The 22,078-nt window shown below is 43.2% G+C and overlaps 1 protein-coding gene across 1 annotated transcript in view; it reads right to left on the bottom strand.

Moving 5' to 3' along the window:
• The window catches only part of TRPM2 (transient receptor potential cation channel subfamily M member 2), a 1,289,439-nt gene that overhangs the window by 906,249 nt on the left and 361,112 nt on the right, over nucleotides 1–22,078 (bottom strand). The window contains exon 14 of the mRNA XM_044304068.1: nucleotides 7,158–7,303. Within this exon, the coding sequence (XP_044160003.1) occupies nucleotides 7,158–7,303 (146 nt within the window). The remainder of the gene's footprint in view (nucleotides 1–7,157; nucleotides 7,304–22,078) is intronic.

Below are 22,078 nucleotides of genomic sequence, written 5' to 3' on the forward strand. Positions count from 1 at the left end.
ATACCTGCAAGGGGGGCAGGTGTGAGGAGTAGGTGGAGGATGATGAAGTCTTAGACCTCACATAGAATCAAGGTCATCTGAGTGACATGTGCAGTTGGGAGAAAGAGGTGGTGGTCACGCGGGCCCCTGCCAATACTGGCATCTAGCCAGTACGCCTGCCATTCCCCACCGTGCCGAGAAACAGAGCAAACCAAAGCCAGCTCAAAGGAGTTCCCTGGCATGGCAGTTCTTCAGGAAAGGTTCCGACAACAAGACACGGGTGGTTTGCACACTGTGCAGTCAGAGCCTGACATGAGGAATAAATGTTCTAAACCTGAGTTCCACCTGCATGGCAAGAAATCTAAATGCAAAGCACGAGCTGCAGTGGAATAGACACCCGAAAACCCACAAAAGATCTGAGGCTCCTCCCTATTCTGCTGTGGTCTTGGCCTCTTCCTCCCCCTGTGGAGCAACAGGGCCACCTGGCTCCCCAAAAAAAAGGATGTGACAGCAACACCACCACCATCACCAAGCATCTCCACACTGTTCCATGAAAGTGTTAAGGTGTCCATCCCCTAAATTCTTGAGAGAAAGTGTCATGCCCTGCTCAGGTTATGTGTGGAGGTCTGCCAGGTTGGCAGCACGTGTGTAGCCTTTTGTTTTTGTTTTGGAGAGAGCTGTATCCGCCTCCCTTCAGGTGCACTGGGCGGGGTCGTTGGTATCAGTTTAAATTGCGCCCACTCCCAGTGTCCTGTGCAGGTTATAGCTTCTGTCTTGGCTAGAGGAAGGAAGGAAGGATTTGCTGTTCCTGCTCACTTATAAGATAAGTTGGTTTTGTGTTTCTTGTTATCTGTCTGGGCTGTTAGAGAGACACCTGCCCCCTCCAGGTCCTGAGGGAGCAGGCTGCCTCTTTCCCCCTTTCACCATCTTAGGGATATTAGGGTATCTTCAGCCCAGGCACGAGGACACATCCATTCCCACCTTCAGGGTCTGAACGTGGGCATAGAAGTCTAGGGAGAGCTGATAGGGATTTGTCAGGAGGTGACCTTTATCCCCAGCTTCTTGCCTAGACACTGGTTTGGTATTTTTCTGTGTATCTTGTATCCTGTCCAGCGTGACAGAAAGAGGAAGTACCCCCCCTACCCTACCCACCCACAAGCCCTGGCCCTGAATGCCAGCATTTCTAAATTCTTATCCTTTAAAATACTGCCATTCCATCTGCTGGAGACAGATGGTATTAAAAACCTTATGGCGGTGGCTGTCTCACAGTACGTGGTTCCCAGCCGCCTGTCCTGCACAAACAAGTGGCGGACAAAATCAGGTGTGAGCTGAGTAAAGCCATCAGTGGCAAGGTCCACATAACCACCAATACATGGACCAGTAAGTATGGACGATATGTCTTCCTAACTGCTCACTGGGTAATTACAGTGGCAACTGGGCTTGAGGCAGAAAGCAGTTTGGCGCATTTCCTACCGCCACTGAGGATTGCTGGACGTTTCTCATTGCCTCCTTCTCTGCTTCTTCCTCTACCGCCTCCTCTTCTGGTCAGCGTTAACACCTGCACAACCAATTTCAACACAGCCATGGGTTAAAAACCCCACACCGCGCAGGAGCTGTGAATGGGCATCTAATTACAGATCTAAGCCTCATAGCGCATGTGATGAATTTGGTCTTGCAGATGTTCCTGCTGCTCTTGACTGACTGCGCTGCCGTGTAACGTCTGCCTTCCCACTCACCACTTCATATGCAACGTACGGCACCAACAAAGTGGAACTCCAACATGGCCAGCACTGATTATGTGGCTTTCAACGTTACTATCCCACTTCTATGACTCCTGAAAAATGCTTCAGGCAATGGTGGATGAGGTAGTGGCACAGGAGGAAGAGGAGGAGCAGGGATCATTCCCACGGTTATCAGGCTAGTCGGCCACCCGTGGCTCGGAGGGTGGGTTCCTGCACTAACAGTGGCCAGGTACACAACTGTCCAGCCAGGGCACAGTTTTGGAGGATGAGGAGGATGATGATAATGAGGAACCACATTCACAGCAGAGGGGCATCCAAATCAGCTCATAGCCTCAATGGAACATGGCTGGGGGCATACAGAGGATGCTCACAATACACCTCTCATAGAGGAAACCTTATTGTTGCCTCTGGGCAGCCTGCACACATTAGCGGGTACATGCTGCAGTGCCTGTGCAACGACTGCAGAGTTGGCCTGACTTTTGCCAGTGCTAATTACTGGGTAGCCACCCTGCTGGATCTCAGTTTCATGGACAACACGCCATCCTTACTTCCATCACTGGAGCGTGATCGGAAGATGTGAGAATACAAGCGCACACTGGTAGATGCACTACGGACAGCGTTCCCAGCTGACCGTGGGAGCTCAGTGAAAGCATGAGGCGGAGGAGAAGGAGGAAGTCAACAATGCAGCTGGGGCACCAGCATTAGCTCAGAAAGGAGGGTTAGCATGGTCGAAATGTGGAAAAGCTTTGTCAGCAAACCACAACATCCAGAACCACCATCCGATACAGACCGTATTACCAGGAAGCAGCGTTTCAGCAACAAAGTACTTGTGCACACGTCTGCATAAACTGACTGATGAGTCTGCCCCATTTAACTTCTGGGTCTCCAAATTGGATTTATGGCTTAAGCTTGCCCTTTACGCCTTGGAGGTGCTGCCTGCCCTGAGGCAAGTGTATTGTATGAACATGTTTTTAGCACTGCACGAGGTGTGATCACAGCCAATGTGGACAAGCTCACATTCATTAACATGAACCAGGCATGGATCCCACAGGGCTTGTCCATTCCTTGGGCAGATTAGAGAAGTATACGGGCCATTGTTATATTCCAGCAAAGTTTGTTCATTCTGTTTGACATTTCCCACTGTTTTGGTGCTTCCCCAAATAAAAACAAAAAAATTAAAACAGTGTTGGCTACCTTCTCCACCTACACTGCCATGTTCACCTCCTCCTCCACCTAAACCCACACCTCCTGGTTCAAGGTTATTATTTGTTTTATTGGAAGAGTAGAGAAGTATACTGGCAGCACCCAGCCATTGTTATACTCCGACACAGTTTGTTCGGTCTGTTTGCCATTTTCCCTATGTTTTGGGCCCCGTCACAAAAAAAAGAAAAAAAAAAAGAACAACGGTTTTTTTTCAATGTAAAAAAAAAATAAAAAACAGTGTTGGCTACCACCTCCTCCACTACTTTCACCTACACTGCCATGTCCACTTGACTTCTAGCACCTACTACAACTATTTCACAGCCATTTTACAGCACCAAAGTTTGGGTCCCTATTGACGTCTATGGGGTTCGGGTTTGGAGCCAATTTCGGGGGAAAGTCCAAGTACCCAAACAGATCTTTGAACAAAAATTCTGCGGAACCAGTCAAACCCAAACATCCATAGGTTCACTCACCCCTATTGAGTAGGAAAAATTAGCAGGGAAACCATGAAACTCCCGTGGTAAGGATTGGAAGTGCAGCACCATTCCTGAAAGTCTAAGGCTAGGTCTACACGACGACATTTGTCGCGCGACATTTTGTTGCACCAATGTCGCGCGACAATTTTTATAATGGCAGTCTATGGTGTCGCACTGCAACATGCAACATGCTGCGACTGCGACGCGACAGTCGCAGAAAATCCACTCAAGATGGATTTTTCTGCGACTGTCGCGTCGCAGTCGCAACATGTCGCATGTTGCAGTGCGACACCATAGACTGCCATTATAAAAATTGTCGCGCGACATTGGTGCAACAAAATGTTGCGCGACAACTGTTGCTCCCTATCTGTCGCGCGACTTTTTGTCGCGCGACAAATGTCGTCGTGTAGACCTAGCCTAAAATAGCAGTTTCTAGTAGTCAATTAGCAGAAGACAACAAATTCGGGACATGGTGAGGTTTTGCTGCACACTTTAGGAGAAAGATTCAGCACACAGTCCCTGCCAATCCATGCCACTCTTTATTCTTATCTTTAGCTTTCTTTGAACTTTTAACTGATAAAAATTCACCTCCTCTTGTGAGCTGTTCCCTTCTCATGTCATCCCACATTTATCCCAACTAAAGATGATTAAGGTTTAAAATGCATTTATAGTTGTGTTCATATGTTTATATAACCCAAAACTGTTAAGATGCAGACAATTTTTTACAAAAACAGTCACATTTTTTAAACCAATATATTGATGGAGTACATTTAGACAAACAGTCTAGACAAGCACCGAATTTATCACAATGCCTTATGATGAATGATAAATGTGATGCATAGCTAGACACTTTTATCTAACTCTATAACAACAACTGGTTGCCTTAGGCTTACTTCGCACGAACGTATGGCTTTTTCAGTGTTTTGCGGTCCATTTTTCACTGATCCGCTTTTCCGTTTTTTGTTTCCGTTGGTTCAGTTTTTCCATATTCCATGTACAGAATACAGTAATTGCATAGAAAAAATTGGGCTGGGCATAACATTTGCAATAGATGGCTCAGAAAAAACGGACCGGATACGGAAGACATACGGATGCATTTCCGTATGTGTTCCGTTTTTTTTGTGGACCCATTGACTTGACTGGAGCCACGGAACGTGATTTGCGGGAAATAATAGGACATGTTCTATCTTTCAACAGAACGGAAAAACGGAAATACGGAAACGGAATGCATACGGAGTACATTCTGTTTTTTTGCGGTACCATTGAGAAGAATGATTCTGTATACGGTCCGTATACGGAACACAAAAAAACGGCCCATACACTCGCAAATAAAAGTTTGTGTGAACTAGGCCTTACATTGGAGATAGAATATATGCCAGAATTATGACACAATTTAGCAAAATGGTGTATTTTGGAACACACCCATTTTTTTATTTTCCACTCCCTCTTTCCAGTAGTATCCCCACCCTTTTCAAGGAAAACAAACTGCACCAAACTGGTGTCAATTTGCACCACTTTTTAGGCAGATTCATAAAGCAAATTTGGTGTAGAAATTTCTAGAACTGAAAATCTATCCTATCAATTTGAATGTTTATTTTTTTATCAGCATCATTTGCTTGGATTTGTGTAACACTCATTCAGACGAATAGGCTGGTCTGAAAATTCTGAAAATTGTATGTGAATATACCCTATAATAAAGAGATTAGATTTTTGTTGAGGTTCTTTAGCAATATTCAACTTGCAAAATGGAGCATATGATATATTTTGTTTAATTTCTGCTCTAATATACAGTATCTCACAAAAGTGAGTACACCTCTCACATCTTTGTAAATATTTTTTTCTATCTTTTCATGGGACAACACTGAAGATATGACACTTTGATGCAATATAAAGTAGTCAGTGCACAGCTTGTATAAGGCTACATGCACACAACCGTTATGTGTTTGGGCTGCAAATTGCAGATCCGCAAAACATGGATGGTGTCTGTGTGCGTTTGGAATGGCACGGACAGCTATTAATATAACTGCCTATTCTTATCCGCAAAACGGACAAGAATAGGGTTGGTTATATTTTTTTTGCAGACCACGTAACGGAGCAACGGATGCGGAGAGCACACAGAGTGCTGTCCGCATCTTTTGCGGCCCTATTGAATTGAATAGGTCCGCATCTGAGCCACAAAACTGTGTCTCGAATGCGGACCAAAACAACGGTCATGTGCATGTAGCCTTACAGTGTAAAATTGATGTGCTTCTAAAATAACTCAAAACACAGCCTGTCTAAACCGCTGGTACCAAGAGTGAGTACACCCCTAAGCGTAAATGTGCAAATTGTGTCCAATTATCAATTTTTCTTCCCCAGTGTCATGTAAGTCATTAGCGTTACAAGGTCTCAGGTGTGAATGGGGAGCAGGTGTGTTGAATTTGGTGTTATCGCTCTCACACTCTCTCATACTAGTCACTGGAAGTTCAACATGGCACCTCATGGCAAAGAACTCTCTTAGGATCTGAATAAAAGAATTGTTGCTCCACATAAAGATGGCATAGGCTAAAGGAAGATTGCCAACATCCTGAAACTGAGCTGCTGCATGGTGGCCAAAACCATACAGAGGTATAACAAGGCAAGTTCCACTCAGAACAGGCCTCGTCATGGTCTACCAAAGAAGTTGAGTGCATGTGCTCATGCGTCATACTCAGAGGTTGTATTTTCAAAATAGACATATGAGTGCTGCCAGCATTGCTGCAAAGGTTAAAGCATTTGGGGGTCAGCCTGTCAGTGCTAAGACCATAAGCCACACACTGCATCAAATTGGTCTGCATGGATTTTTTTCCAGAAGGAAACCTCTTCTAAAGATGATGCACAAGAATGCCCGCAAACAGTTTGCTGAAGACAAGCAGACTAAGGACGTGGATTACTAGAACCAGGTCCTCTGGTCTGATCAGACCAAGATAAACTTATTTGGTTCAGATAGTGTCAAGCGTGTGTGGCTGCAACCACGTGAGGAGTACAAAGACAAGTGTGTCTTGCCTACAGTCAAGCATGGTGGTGGGAGTGTCATGGTTGGGGGCTGCATGAGCGCTGTCGGCTGTGGGGAGCTACAGTTCATTGAGGGAACCATGAAGGCCAACATGTACTGTGACATACTGAAGCAGAGCATGATCCCCTTTCTTCAGAAACTAGGCCTCAGGGCAATATTCCAACATGATAATGACCCCAAGCACTCTTCCAAGATGACCACTGCCTTGCTAAAGATACTGTGGGTAAAGGTGCTGGACTGGCCAAGCATGTCTCCAGACCTAAACTCTATTGAACATCTGTGGGACGTCCTTAAACGGATCTGGCGGAGCACAAGGTCTCTAACATCCAACAGCTCCGTGATGTCGTCATGCAGGAGTGGAAGAGGATTCCATTGGCAACCTGTTAAGCTCTAGTGAGCTCCATGACCAAGAGAGTTAAGGCAACTCTGGAAAATAATGGTGACCGCACAAAATATTGACACTTTGGGAACAATTTGTCCATTTTCACTTAGGGGTATACTCACTTTTGTTGCCGGTGTGTTGAGTTATTTTGAGTGCACACCAAAGTTACACTGTTATACCAGTTGTACACTGACTATTTTACATTGTATCAAAGTTTTATATCTTCAGTGTTGTCCCATTAAAATAAATAAAATATTTACAAAAATGTGAGGGTGTACTCACTTTTGTGAGATGCTATATATATATGTACATGTTAAACAGTTTTTTATTACAATACAAACCTGAACACCTCCTTGAGATACAAATTTCATGTCTTTAGCTTCAAGGGCTAGTTTCAAACAGGTGGTTTGTCCCCAGGACTCAGAAACCCGTATGAGAAGCTTCAGAGCTCTTTCTTCATCTTTTCTATAGCTCTCAGTAAAGACACCTAGATTTGTAGGAAAATATTTTAATTCATTATCAATACTGTATATCAAGGACCTTAAACTTTTCATTAAAACAAAGATACACAAGCGAGGTGCCCACCATTTATTGAGTTAGTACTTTGTTTTCTCATGTTGAATATCCATTTTTATTGGCTTTTTTAATATGAAGTGAGATCAACCCATAATTTTTTTTTATAGTTATGTCTATGGAGCTGTGTGGGAGCTCAGTTTTTTGCAGGATGATCTATAGATTTTATTGATACCCTTTTGCAATTTATGTGACCTTTTGATCACATTTTATTTACATTTTGTAAGAGAAGGAATGAAAAAATGGCAAATTCTTTGCATGTGCTAAATATCTTTATATATTGGTACATCAGGCATTTTGGGATGTGGTGATGACTATGAACTTTTGTTTTTTATTTATTATTTTTTAAATTTAATTCTGTGGAAAGGAGGATGTCAGAAACGTACCTGTCTGGCTGCAGCAGCAGGATGTCCAGCTTTGGCATGACTGTGCCAGGAGAGACGCACTGCTGAGCTGGCCCCCTGGTCCTTAGCAAACAGGATGCAATGCTCTTTCTTCCCACAGCGGGTCTGTGCTGGAGGAGACTAGCAGTGGGCTGATTGCCCAGTTGATCTATTTCTGTGTGTTAGTATTTTGACTAATGGAGTGCTGAGTCATGACCTATCAGGTTCTGATCCTGGGACTTGGTGCTCTAAATTAACCCATTCCTGGCCATATATCAGTGACAGGGTACTCTGACTCACAAGCTGTGTTCCTGGTTGCGTATTTAGGATTACTGGTGTTTTTAACCTCAGCTTTTCCTTTTGACCACTCTCTGCGTAACATAATGTACTGAGTTTCCTGTCTGGTCCCGATCTCGGCTTGTCTGTTTGACTACTCTCTGTCTCTTGATTTGGAACTTTGCTGTTTTTCTGGTTCTGACCCATTTCAGTACGACTCTGTCTCCGAGTAATGTTTTTGTCCCTTGGTGTTTGTCTTGCACCTTAGCAGAGTAGGGAATGTCAACCAGTTTCAGACTTGCTACTTAGAGTTTGCACTGCAAGTAGTAGGGAAAGTGGGCGGGGTCCCAGTTAGAGCTCACTGTCCCAGTTAGAGCTCACTGTACTGACATTACAGAGATTATTAAAATTTTTATAAAAAAAAACGTTTTTTATATATTTAACCCCTTAAGGACTCGGCCCTATTTCACGTTACGGACTTGGCCATTTTTTGCAAATCTGACCAGTGTCACTTTAAGTGCTGATAACTTTAAAACGCTTTGACTTATCCAGGCCATTCTGAGAATGTTTTTTCGTCACATATTGTACTTCATGACACTGGTAAAATGAAGTAAAAAAATAACATCATTTTTATTTATATAAAATACCAAATTTACCATTTTTCTTTTAAAAATTGCAAATTTCCAAGTTTCAATTTCTCTACTTCTATAATACATAGTAATACCTCAAAAAATAGTTATTACTTTACATTCCCCATATGTCTACTTCATGTTTGGATCATTTTGGGAATGATATTTTATTTTTTGGGGATGTTACAAGGCTTAGAAGTTTAGAAGCAAATCTTGAAATTTTTCAGAAATTTTCAAAAACCCAATTTTTAGGGACCAGTTCAGGTCTGAAGTCACTTTGCAAGGCTTACCTAATAGAAACCACCCAAAAATTCTAGAAACTACACCCCTCAAGGTATTCAAAACTTATTTTACAAATGTTGTTAACCCTTTAGGTGTTCCACAAGAATTAATGGAAAATAGACATACAATTTCAAAATTTAACTTTTTTGGCAGATTTTCCATTTTAATAATTCTTTTCCAGTTAAAAAGCAAGGGTTAACAGCCAAACCAAACTCAATATGTATGGCCCTGATTCTGTAGGTTACAGTGGAAGTGGAGGAACAGAAGTGGAGGTTGGAGCCACTAACTTAGGTGGTGGCGGAAACCCTAATGGAATTGGGGCCCGCAATCCTTGGCGTCGGTGGCACCTGGGTATGAGTCCCTCTCGGCCTCCACAACATTCACCCAGTGTGCAGTCAGGAAAATGTAGCGTCAATGGCCGAAAGCACTTGTCCAGGTGTCCGTGGTTAAGTGGACTTTCCCAGTAACTGCGTTGGTCGCAGCACGTGTGATTTTAGGGGACACATGTTGGCGTGAGGCTGGCACGGCACACCTTGAAAAATACTGGCGGCTGGGGACTGTGTAACAAGGGACGGCCACCAACATCAGCCTGCGGAAGGCCTCAGTGTTCACAAGCCTAAATGGCAAAATTTCCAGGGCCAGTAATTTGAAAAGCTGAACATTTAGTGCTATGGCCTGTGGGTGGATGACTGGGTATTTGTGCTTGCATTCAAATGCCTGGGGTAATGGCAATTGGACACTGCACTGGGACAGGGAAGTGGATGTGGTCGCTGATGGTGCAGGGCGGTAGGCATCCAGGTCTGCGTCTTGGAGATGGGATTCCCCAGCACGTAACACAGGGGAAGAGGAGGCAGTAGTATGACCTGAAGACACAGATTGTGGACCCAAGCGTTCGGGCCACCTATTAGGGTGCTTTGATGCCATGTGGCAGGTCATGCTGGTGGTGGTGAAGTTGCTAGTTTTTACGCCCCGGCTCATTTTGGCTTGGCACAGGTTGCAAACTACTATTCTTTTGTCGTCCGCACTTTCCTCAAAAAAGCACCATACTGCCGAACACCTACCCCTTGGCAAGGGAGATTTAAGCAAGGGGGTGCTCCGTGGAACAGTTGCGGGCCTGTCCAGTGGTGCCTGCCTTCTACCTTTTGCCACCCCACCACCTCTTCCAGCCTGTTGCAGTGCTGCAAATCCCTCCCCGTCTGAACTGCTCTCCTCGCTCGGCTTGTTGCCACCTTCCCAGGTTGGGTCAGTGACCTCATCGTCTAGCACCTCCTCTTCTACTTCCTCACTCTGATCAGCCTCCTGATTTGTTGACCTAACCATAACCTCAGTAATTGACAACTGTGTTTCATCCTTTTCCTCAACCTCTTCAGACAGTAATTGCAGTTGAGTCATTGGCAACTGTGTCTCATCACCATCTACCTTATTAAACACTAATTGCCGTTCCCCAGCGTCATGTTCTTGTGACTCTGGAGGCTCAAGAGGATGGGAATCGGGGGATCTCAGGTCCTTCTCTTAGCGTGCTTGGCCAGAGGGCCCAATCAATTAATGGCGATGCAAAGAGGTCCTCGGAATATCCGAGCGTGGGATCACTTGTTTGGCCAGACTGTAAATGGTGGGAGGAAGGAGGATCAGGGTGAGGATTGTGTGGATCAGACTGCTGGATACTGAGACTGGACTTGGCGGAAGACAGGGTGGTGCTTAACCGACTGGAAGCACTATCTGCTGCAATCCAACCGACCACCTGTTCGCACTGGGCTGACTTAAAGAGTGGTGTCCTGCGCCGCCCTGCATACTGGGACATGAAGCTAGGTATCTTGGATGATTGTTTTTCTTGTGCTCTGGCAGCAGACACAGTTTCACCGCGCCCAGGGCCACAGCCTCTGCATGCACCATCAGCATCACGGCCACTTCCGCATCCCTTAATGCTCGCCTTCTTCGTATTAAAAGTTATATGTTTTAAGGGACGTGGCAATTCACTGCAGACCGTTTATAGGCAAAGTGTGGGTAAATTATGGAAAAAATATAATTCTTTTTGCTAATAATTTTCCCAATATCTGGCCCGACGCAAGCAATTGCAGCGCAGATGTGGCAATTCACTGCAGACACCGTTTATAGGCAAAGTGTGGATAAATTATGAAAAAATATAAATATTTTCGCTAATATTTTTCCCAATATCTGGCCCTGACACACACACACACGCTATTACAGTGCAGATGGGACAATTCAATGCAGACACCGTTTATAGGCAAAGTGTGGATAAATTATGGAAAATATATATTTGTTGTCGGTAATTTTTTTCCCAATATCTGGCCCTGACACACGCTATTGCAGCGCAGATGTGACAATTCACTGCAGACACTGTTTATAGGCAAAGTGTGGATAAATTAGGGAAAAAAATAGTATTTTTTTCGCTCACACACATGCTATTGCAGCGCGGATGGGACAATTCACTGCAGACACTGTTTATAGGCAAAGTGTGGATAAATTATGGAAAAAAATATATATATTTGTTGTCAGTAATATTTTTGTCAATATCTGGCCCTGATACACAGAAGATATTGCAACACAGATGTCACAAGTTACTGCAGACACCCTTTATCAAAAAAGTAATGCATGGCAAGTATGGCAAAAATATTTGCTGGCTAAATTATATTGCTGCCAGCCTGCCACCACACACAATTGTCCTTAAAAGAACTTTTGGGTCTTTTAAACATTTTTCTGTTGAATATATTGCGATCACACTCCCTATACTATCTGTCCCTTCCTAAGCGCACCTCTCCCTGAGCCGAACCCGCATCATCGGGTGCTATATAGCACTTGATGACGCGTTCTGACCAGCCAATCACTGTAATGCCAGTAGCCAACATGGCTACTGGCATTACAGTAATGGCAATTACAGTAATGGCAGTACTTACCCGGCCGAGTACCGCAGTATGCCAAGCATAGCGATGCTCGAGCCGAACAGGTATTCAGCCGAGCATGCTCGCTTAACACTTATCTGTATGTACAAAAGAAAAGAAAGGAGCTGATATTGGTGATGTCAGAGCTGTTAGTCTAAAGACTAAGGTAAATGTGAACAAGGCTCCAGGTCCAAATGGATTACACCCATGAGTTCTTAAAGAACTCAGTTAAGTTACTACTGTGCCCCTACAATTTTTAGAGATTCTCTAGGGACTGTTACAGTGTAAAGTGACTGGAACAAGGCAAATGTGGTGCCCATATTCAAAAAGGGCTTTAGGTCCTATAAAGGTAATTATATACCATTAAATTGAACTTCTGTTGGGGATTAAATGTTTGAAGGACTCATATGGGACTATATATAGGACTATGTGACAGTTAATAATGTTATAACCAAGGATAGAAGCTTGCGCTCATGCATCAGATTGTGTGCAGTTCTGCCTGATACACACTGTAGGCCTCTTCTGGCTTTACTTCCTATTGTGTGTTATTCTCTGCTCCCATAGGATGTGTGGACTTGCGCTTCTTTGCTCTTAAAGGGCCAGAAATCATAATCAGTCTCAGCATAATCAGTATACAATATTTGCCAGTGTAGCATGGAGAAATCTGTTACACAAAGAGTATAGAGGGATACAAAGATGAAACCAAATGATAAGATAACGTAGTAGAGATACTTCCAAACAAGCTTGGTGATTTTATTTGGATGAAATAGCCAAAACGACACCTGCATGTTTTACATTTCAAATTTGGCACACTGTTGAGGGAAATGTAGTAGGAAAGAGGAAGACAAAAGATGACTACAATGCTTTGTGGTCAGCCTGATAATCAGGATGGAGGCGATTGTCTGGTCTATTAGTTCCCACAGATAGACGCCATTCTAAGCTCAGCTACTAATGTGATAGGATGCCTCAGTCACAGACATAGCAATTAGACAGACAAGACACCCATTTTAGGGTCTTATAGCGATAGTGTTAGGGGCTAGGACGATACATGTAGTTAGGTAGACTGCATTACTGGATAAAAACGCAGCTTTTATAATTAGGAACTGGATAGAAGCAGCTAGTATATTGTTAGTCTGTTACACTGAGTGCTGGAGCTCTTCATTTATGTTGCACAGCACAGCACATGACGTTTAAAATAGTGGACAGTGAAATACATTTCACTAATTTGTCTGTCATGTTGTCGGGTGAAATTCACCAATTTTTGGCTGTGATATACCCCTGCTCTACCTAGTGGACAAGGAAATACATTTTACTAATTCATCTGTTACATTGTTGAGTGACAAATGCTCATCTTTTGCGCTAGAAAGTACATTTGCGGCCTACACTGCAGTTAGCACAGTAGAAATAACGAGGCCAGAACAAGTATAGACTATAGTAGATTGGGGGCTGACAGCGCCTATAGTTCCTTCGCATTGTCTCCCACCCAGTCCCCTGCTGAAAAATCTGAGTTGGCACCTAGAACCTATGGCCATCAGACTTTCAACTCACCCCTTTGCAAATTAGGCAAGCAGTCTGAGCCCCAACTCGTGCAGCAGTCTCTTATGCTTTTTGATGACTCTGCTGGCAGGGTTTCCATGGGCCAGCCACATAGTCCTGCACCAGAAGTGAAAGACATTGAGTGCACTGATGCACAACCACTTATATTTCAGGATGAGGACATGGGAAGGCCACCGCAGCATGTCTCTGATGATGACAAAACACAGGTGCCAACTGCTGCGTCTTTCTGCAGTATTCAGACTGACAAAGAAGGGCAGGGGTAAAGAGTGGGTGGAATATGATGTAGAGGATGATGAGGTACTAGACCCTACATGGAATCAAGGTCATGCGAGTGACCTGTCTAGTTTGGAGGAAGATGTGATGGTCCCACAGAGGCACCAGTACAGAAAAACAGGGAGCAGGGTGCAAGAGCATCTGTTACATTCTTTTTTTTTTTTTTTTATAATTAAATTTTATTTATTGTGATACAAAAACTTAAATACATATTACATAATTAACATTATAAAATCCATAAGTCCGCCAATTCTAATCTGTGAACGTGATTAACAATAATTTCATACGAATATACATAATAGTGTCGACATTTGAACCTTCACATTCTACAACTATGGAATAAATGCTGAAAAGCCGGACAGATAGCATTTTCCCCATCTCTTCCCACCAACCCGCCACCCACCCTGCAGGAAGAAAAAAAAAAAGAAGGGGATCCTAATTAATTAGCCGTGTCCCAATCTTTCCATAGACTATTCCACTTTGAGTAGGATCCTCTTTGTATGTACAGGATCCTCTCATAGCTTTTCACTTTCTCCACCAAACCCAGCCAGTTCTTGCAATCTGGGGCAGAAGAGCAAAACCAGGATCTAGAAATCAGAAGCCTCGCCAAGAACATCACCTTGATCAACAAGTGACTTTTTATGGGTTGATGATTGACCTCAGATAAATCTCCCAGGACCCATATCCTAGGAGACAGAGGAACAACAATTTTAAGTTTACGCGTCAGATTTTTTTGGACCAGGCTCCAGTACCTCCTCACCATTGGGCAGTCCCAGAACAGATGTAAATGATCTGCCCCGGGATCGCCGCAGCGGGGGCAGTCAGAGGAGGTCCGGAGTCCTCTTCTGTATAGCCATATAGGTGTCGCATAAATTTTGTGCAGAATATTAAATTGAACAACAATGTGATTAGAATTGTGTGAAACCAATTTTAAGCTTTCCCCTATGTTCTCCCAGTTTGGGGGACCCTCCTCTGAAAGAAGAGAAGACCAGGCTCTCTGTCCTGGAGAAAGAACATCCCGAAAAAAATTATCCATTAAGTGTCTGTAACAGTAAGATAGTTTAATTCTCGTGGCAGTTTTCTTACAAATTAAATCCTGTAAAAATAAAGGAGTGTCTATAATAAAAAGGTGACTGTTCAAAGTGCTAAAGAGTGCTGACCTCAATTGAAAATATGCGAACCAGGCCACCTCACCTAATTTTCCCCCTAGTTCCATAAGGGGCAGAATTTGTCCACCGCTGACTACTTGATGTAAGTACTGCACATTTTTAGTCCTCCAGTACTGACTGCCACTTAAGTCGTTTAGATTAAGAAGTTTCGGATTGTGCCATAATGGGGTGCAGATAAGCGATGCCTTAACTTCGCACCAAGCCCTTATAACCGACCGGGTTTTTATAGCCATTCTGCAGAAAAGTGTGTACCCGCTCAGTATATTTAATAGGTAATCGGATTCCAGTACAGTGAAGAAATCAGAAAAACCTGCCTCCTTCACCACTTTAGTGCAGAAAGGACTATTTTCCCAGTCACTAAAAAGGCAGAGTTGGGAGGCAACAAAATAACCCCTAAAATATGGGAGATTAAGACCTCCCTGCCTATAGGGCATGGAAAAATAAAGTGCCTTCAGTCTCACACGCTTCCTCCCCCATAGTAAGTCATTAAGCATCCGCTCTATCAATCTGAAATGCTTGTCTGTAATCCATATAGGCGAGTTGCGCAGGACATAAAGAACCTGGGGCAGCACTACCATTTTTATTAATGAAATTCTATCCCCTCTTGCTTGCAGAATTTTCTGCCATATCTTAATTTTTGCTCTCAACTTCATCAGCAAGGGGAACAGGTTAAGCTGTAGATATTCCTGAGGTTTAGCGGAAATTATTATCCCCAGGTACTTTATTGAATCAGAGATCGTTATCTGATTATTTAATTCGCCTCGCAGCTCGTCTATCGGGAGAAGTACTGTCTTCTCCCAATTGATCTCAAGTCCGGATATGTCGGAAAAGTGACCGACCAGATCCATTATGCGAGGGAGGGTGGTATTTGTTTGATGAATAAAAACCAGAATGTCATCTGCGTAGAGGGACACACGGTCATGCTTCCCCATTATGCCAAAACCGGCCACCTCCGGATCATGTCGTATCATGGCCGCTAAGGGTTCGATATAAATATTAAATAAAAGGGGAGAAAGGGGACAGCCTTGGCGGGTGCCTCTTCCCAGAATAAAGCTCTCTGTCATCAAATCATTGATCCTAATCCTGGCGACTGGGGAGTTATAGAGTAGCCGGACCATTGCCATAAATTTTGGGCCAAAGCCCATTTTTTTCATTACCTCCCAAAGAAAAATCCACTCCACCCTGTCGAAGGCTTTAGTAGCATCCAACGACAGGATGGAGCGGGCGCCGCGCCCCGGGGATTGAATATTCATAAATAGCCTATGCAAATTGTGATGGGTGCCCCTGTTTGGCATAAAGCCGTTTTGATCCGGATGAATAATCGTAGGGATAACGCGCGAGAGCCTCCTAGCCAGGACTTTTGATAGTAACTTAGCGTCTGTATTTAATAGGGAGATTGGTCTATAGGAGCTCAATTCGGCCGGATCTTTATCCTTTTTTGGAATTAGAACAATAAGGGCCTCCATCATAGAGTGTGGTAATCTCCCTCCCTGTGCTGCTTGGGAGAAAACCTCCAGCAGCTGGGGGAGGATCACCTCACTATGCTTGCGATAGACCTCATATGGAAGGCCGTCTGTTCCTGGCGATGAGTTCCCCGAGACAGACCCAAGGGCCTCCTGCAACTCAGCAAGAGAGAGCTCCTCCTCCAGATATTCTTTTTGAGTTTCATTTAACGTAGAAAGTGGAATTTTCTCGAGGAACCGCATCACCAGTTCAGACGACAGTCCAGGGGAAGATCTATATATCTGAGCAAAATATTGTAGAAAAATATTCCCAATTTCCTCTGGATCTGTTATGGTTTCGCCCTCTACATTACGAATTGAGATGATAGATTGTTTTTTCTTATCTTGTTGCGAAATTATTCTAGCTAGAAGCTTGCCCGGACGTCCAGACTCGATGAAATAATTGAGCCCCTTGAAGAATACCCTATGATTTGCTTTCTCTGTTACATATTTCTCCAAGGAGCAACTAGCCTTCTGCATCTCTTGCCTATTATGCTCAGTGGGATGGCTAGCGTATCGCTCAGCTGTGAGTGTAGCGATCTTACCCAGTTCCTCCTCTTTCTTTCTAAATGTTCTCTTTACTGCGGCAATCTCACTTATAAAGACCCCCCTTAAATATGCTTTCAAGGCATCCCATACTGTGTTGATATTAGCAGAGGGAAGGTTAACCTCCCAAAAGGAGGATATCAGTAGTTTAATCGTCTGCAGATTGTCCAGAATAGTGAGCCAATATGGATTTAACTTAAATCCTAGCCCCCTAGTATCCTTATTCTTCCCGCTGCGAACCTCAACCACTAGGGGTGAATGGTCTGAAACTGTTCTTATTCCGTATCGCATCTTGCAGATATTACTCAGATTGCTCTCATTAGTAAATGCTAGATCGATCCTAGACATTGCTCTGCCCCCCCTACTGACACAGGAGTATACTCTCTTTCCTCCACCAAGATGTTCCCATATATCCACCACTCCCACCTCAGAGCAGAATTGAGGCAGCGGGGAGTTACAAGGATACCTCCCCTTTTCCACATCAAGTGAAAATCTGTCTTTATTAGGATCAATGACCGCATTAAAATCCCCTATCAGGATTAAGCGGCATTCTGGTCTCTTTTCAGAAAAGAGCATTAACTGAAGCAGTGGGTACATTGAAAATGGCGGAGGTATATAGAAAAAGGCTAGAATATAACTATCACCATTAAGCTTGCCATGCAAGAAAATAAATCTGCCCTGGGCATCTATATGAGATTTTATAAGGGTGAAATCTATGGAGTTATGAATAAGAACCGAAATACCCCTGGAAGAGCCACTAAAGGTAGAATGATACGATTGGGACTGCCATCCCGTTGTCAGTCGGGACAAGGTTTCCCTAGTTAGGTGAGTTTCTACTATACAGATAATTGCTGGAAGATATCTTTTTAATGCGTCCATAATCGCTTGCCTTTTAACTCTTTCCCCAAGTCCTCTGACGTTCCAAGCTACAATTCTAGTGGACATCTCTCACAAAAGAAAAAAAAAAAAAAAGACCATTCCTGCAAGGTGGGTCCCCCCCCCCCCCTCTCTTGATCCGCCCGAACTAGTCAGCGAACCTCTAACCTCCGGCCGTTCTCCCCCAGCCTGGCCCCCCCCTCCTATCCCTCCAATCATAGTGAAGCACAATTTCAGATGCCCATCTGATCCATCCAGTCTGATGCCTGTTGTGGTGACTCAAAAAAAAGGGAAGACCCGTTATGAATTACTCTTAATTTCGCTGGGTATTGTAAGGAGTATTTAATCTCCTTAACCGCCAAGCGTTTCTTTATCTCTATAAAGTTTCTTCTTCTTTCCTGAGTCTGCCGCGCAAAGTCAGGAAAGAAGAGCAGTTTTGAACCCTGATATTCAATAGGTGCACATTCTCTTGCTCTCCTTAAGATACTATCTCTATCCGCGGACAGTAATAATTTTATTAAGACTGCACGCGGCGGTCTCCCTGGGATAGGTTTCCCTCTCGGAATTCGGTGGGCACTTTCTTTTTGAAACATAGAGGAAAAGTTATCGCTGCCAAAGCTGTTCATAAGCACGTCTTTAAGTTGTTCCTCTAGATGACGGCCTTCAACTCCTTCTGGGAAACCGATTATACGAACGTTGTTGCGCCTTGATCTATTTTCTAAGTCCTCTATCTTGTTTTGAAGTGCTTGATTTTCTGAAGCAAGAAGCGAAGTTTTGGATTTTAATATGCCCATGTCAGTTTGCAGAGAGTCAACGGATTTTTCCATGCTATGGACTCGATCCCGAATCTTTGCTAGATCTTCTCTTATTAATGAGATATCGCTCTGCACTGACCCCAATTGAATGGACATTCCTTGCACTAAAGTGCCATTATTTTCCACAGCACTTAGGATTCTGTCCAAGACAGCTGGGTCGTATTCGGTTTGCATTTGTGCAGAGAGGCTTTCCTCGCCTACCTCCTGGTCTGCAACCTCTAGACCATCCTGGGAGAGTTCATCGTTTTGGGAGGTTTTAGCGGATTTTTTCGTCTTAGCAGGGAGTTTGATTTTAGCAGGATTTTTATCATTTAGAAAGGGCGACTTCAAAAACTTGTCGATTTTGTTCTCTGGGGTCTTTGCCCCAGGCTTAATTGCAGAGGAATCAACTGAGCGTCGTTTTGGGGCCATTCTCCCAAGATTTCCCCTTTTTTTTTCTATTGCCTTTTTTTTTTTTTTCCTCTCCTTCCTTCCTGATTTGCCACAGCTTTTTCCCCTGTTTTTTTTTTTCCTTTTTTTCTTTCCCCCCCTGCCTCCCCTATATCCTCGCCTCTGTCTTTTCTTTTACTCTGTACTCTCCTTTATATTTCTTTTGATTCTTTTCACGCCGGCTGCCTTTTTTTTTTTTTTTTTTTTGCGTAACGCAAAGTTTCGGCAATGCACTACACCCTCTTTGCTGCCATGTACACTACTAGCATCTGTTACATTCTTGGGTGGCCTTTTACCATTTTTGCCGTGAATAAACCCCTGCTCTGTATAGTTGACAAGGGACTGAAAATTTTTAAAATCGTCTATTCCATTGGTGGATGACATTAACCCATTTTGTCAATGAAAAAACCCTGCTCTGAATAGGTGACAGGGTCTTACATTTCTAAAATTTGTCTTTAATTGATGCGCTCCCCCTCCTTTCATTCAATCCTTCCGCTTGAATAACTTGTCCAAACTTTTCCACTCAATCACATTTTCAGCCATTGACCTCTCTTGTGGGATGTGGTATCCCTTTCTCATGCTACCTCTCTGGTGTGGAACCCTGATTGCCCGCTACCTGTGATCACCATGGTAGGCGCAGAAAAGAACATAGAAAGTTGATAGAGAAGATATTCAATTGGATCGTGGACGTCACGGGGACGTGCGATCAGGCAGAGTTATCTAGAATCAACAAAGCGGCAGCAGGGCCTCTCCTGTCTAATGTTTGCAAATCAAAAATACCCCAGTTACATTCCCTGTAATTTTTTATTAATCATTCCAATAATAGGGCATCTTAACCCTTTCAGGACCAAGCCATTTTTTACCTTAAGGACCAGGCTATTTTTTGCAAATCTGACCAGTGTCAGTTTATGTGTGAATAACTTTAAAACACTTTTACTTATCCAGGCCGTTTTTTCGTCCCATATTGTACTTCATGACACTGGTAAAATTAAGTCAAAAAAAAATTTTTTTTTGCACAAAAAAATACCAAATTTACCCAAAATTTGGAAAAATTTGCAAATTTCAAAGTTTCAGTTTCTCTACTTCTGTAATACATAGTAATACCCCTACAAATTGTGATGACTTTACATTCCCCATATGTCTACTTCATGTTTGGATCATTTTGGGAATTACATTTTATTTTTTGGGGACGTTACAAGGCTTAGAAGTTTAGAAGCATTTTTCGGAAAATTTCCAAAACCCAATTTTTAGGGACCACTACAGCTCTGAAGTCACTTTGTGAGGCTTACATAATTGAAACCACCCAAAAATGACCCCATTCTATAAACTACACCCCTCAAGGTATTCAAAACTGATTTTACAAACTTGGTTAACCCTTTAGGTGTTGCACAAGAGTTATTGGCAAATAGAGATAAAATTTGAGAATTTCATTTTTTTGCCTAATTTTCCATTTTAACCCATTTTTTCCACTAACAAAGCAAGGGTTAACAGCCAAACAAGACTGTATCTTTTTTGCTCTGACTCTGCCGTTTACAGAAACACCCCATATGTGGCCGTAAACTACTGTACGGCCACACAGCGGGGCGTAGAGTGAAAGGTGCGCCGTATGGTTTTTGGAAGCCAGATTTTGCTGGACAGTTTTTTTGACACCATGTCCCATTTGAAGCCCCCTGATGCACCCCTAGAGTAGAAACTCTATAAAAGTGACCCCATCTAAGAAACTACACCCCTCAAGGTATTCAAAACTGATTTTACAAACTTCGTTAACCCTTTAGGTGTTGCACAAGAGTTATTGGCAAATAGAGATAAAATTTGAGAATTTCATTTTTTTGCCTAATTTTCCATTTTAACCCATTTTTTCCACTAACAAAGCAAGGGTTAACAGCCAAACAAGACTGCATCTTTATTGCCCTGACTCTGCCGTTTACAGAAACACCCCATATGTGGCCGTAAACTACTGTACGGCCACACAGCGGGGCGTAGAGTGAAAGGTGCGCCGTATGGTTTTTGGAAGCCAGATTTTGCTGGACAGTTTTTTTGACACCATGTCCCATTTGAAGCCCCCTGATGCACCCCTAGAGTAGAAACTACATAAAAGTGACCCTATCTAAGAAACTACACCCCTCAAGGTATTCAAAACTGATTTTACAAACGTTGTTAACCCTTTAGGTGTTCCACAAGAGTTATTGGCAAATAGAGATGAAATTTCAGAATTTCAATTTTTGGGCAAATTTTCCATTTTACTTTTTTTTTTCCAGTTACAAAGCAAAGTTTAACAGCCAAACAAAACTCATTATTTATGGCCCTGATTCTGTAGTTTACAGAAACACCCCATATGTGGTCGCAAACCGCTGTATGGGCACACTGCAGGGCGCAGAAGGAAAGGGATGCCATATGGTTTTTGGAAGGCAGATTTTGCTAGACAGTTTTTTTGGGCACTATGTCCCATTTGAAGCCCCCCTGATGCACCCCTAGGTTAGAAACTCCAAAAGAGTGACCCCATTTTGGAAACTATGGGATAAGGTGGCAGTTTTGTTGGTACTATTTTAGGGTATATATGATTTTTGGTTGCTCTATATTACACTTTTTGTGAGGCAAAGTAACAAAAAATAGAAATTCTGAAATTTCATCTCCATTTGCCACTAACTCTTGTGGAACACTTAAAGGGTTAACACAGTTTGTAAAATCAGTTTTGAATATCTTGAGGGGTGTAGTTTCCAAAATGGGGTCACTTTTTGGAGTTTCTACTCTAGGGGTGCATCAGGGGGCTTCAAATGGGACATGGTGTCAAAAATTCCAGTCCAGCAAAAACTGCCTTCCAAAAACAATATGGCATTCCTTTCCTTCTGTGCCCTGCCGTGTGGCCATACAGCAGTTTACGACCACATATGGGGCATTTATATAAACTACAGAATCAGGCCAATAAATATTGAGTTTTATTTGGCTGTTAACCCTTGCTTTGTTACGGGAAAAAATTGATTAAAATGGAAAATTTCCCAAAAAATAGGTGTTTTGGCACTGTTTTTATTTTTTATTATTTGCAACGTTCATC

The sequence above is a fragment of the Bufo gargarizans genome, chromosome 8, assembly GCF_014858855.1.
Source record: "Bufo gargarizans isolate SCDJY-AF-19 chromosome 8, ASM1485885v1, whole genome shotgun sequence".
Lineage (NCBI taxonomy): Eukaryota > Metazoa > Chordata > Amphibia > Anura > Bufonidae > Bufo > Bufo gargarizans.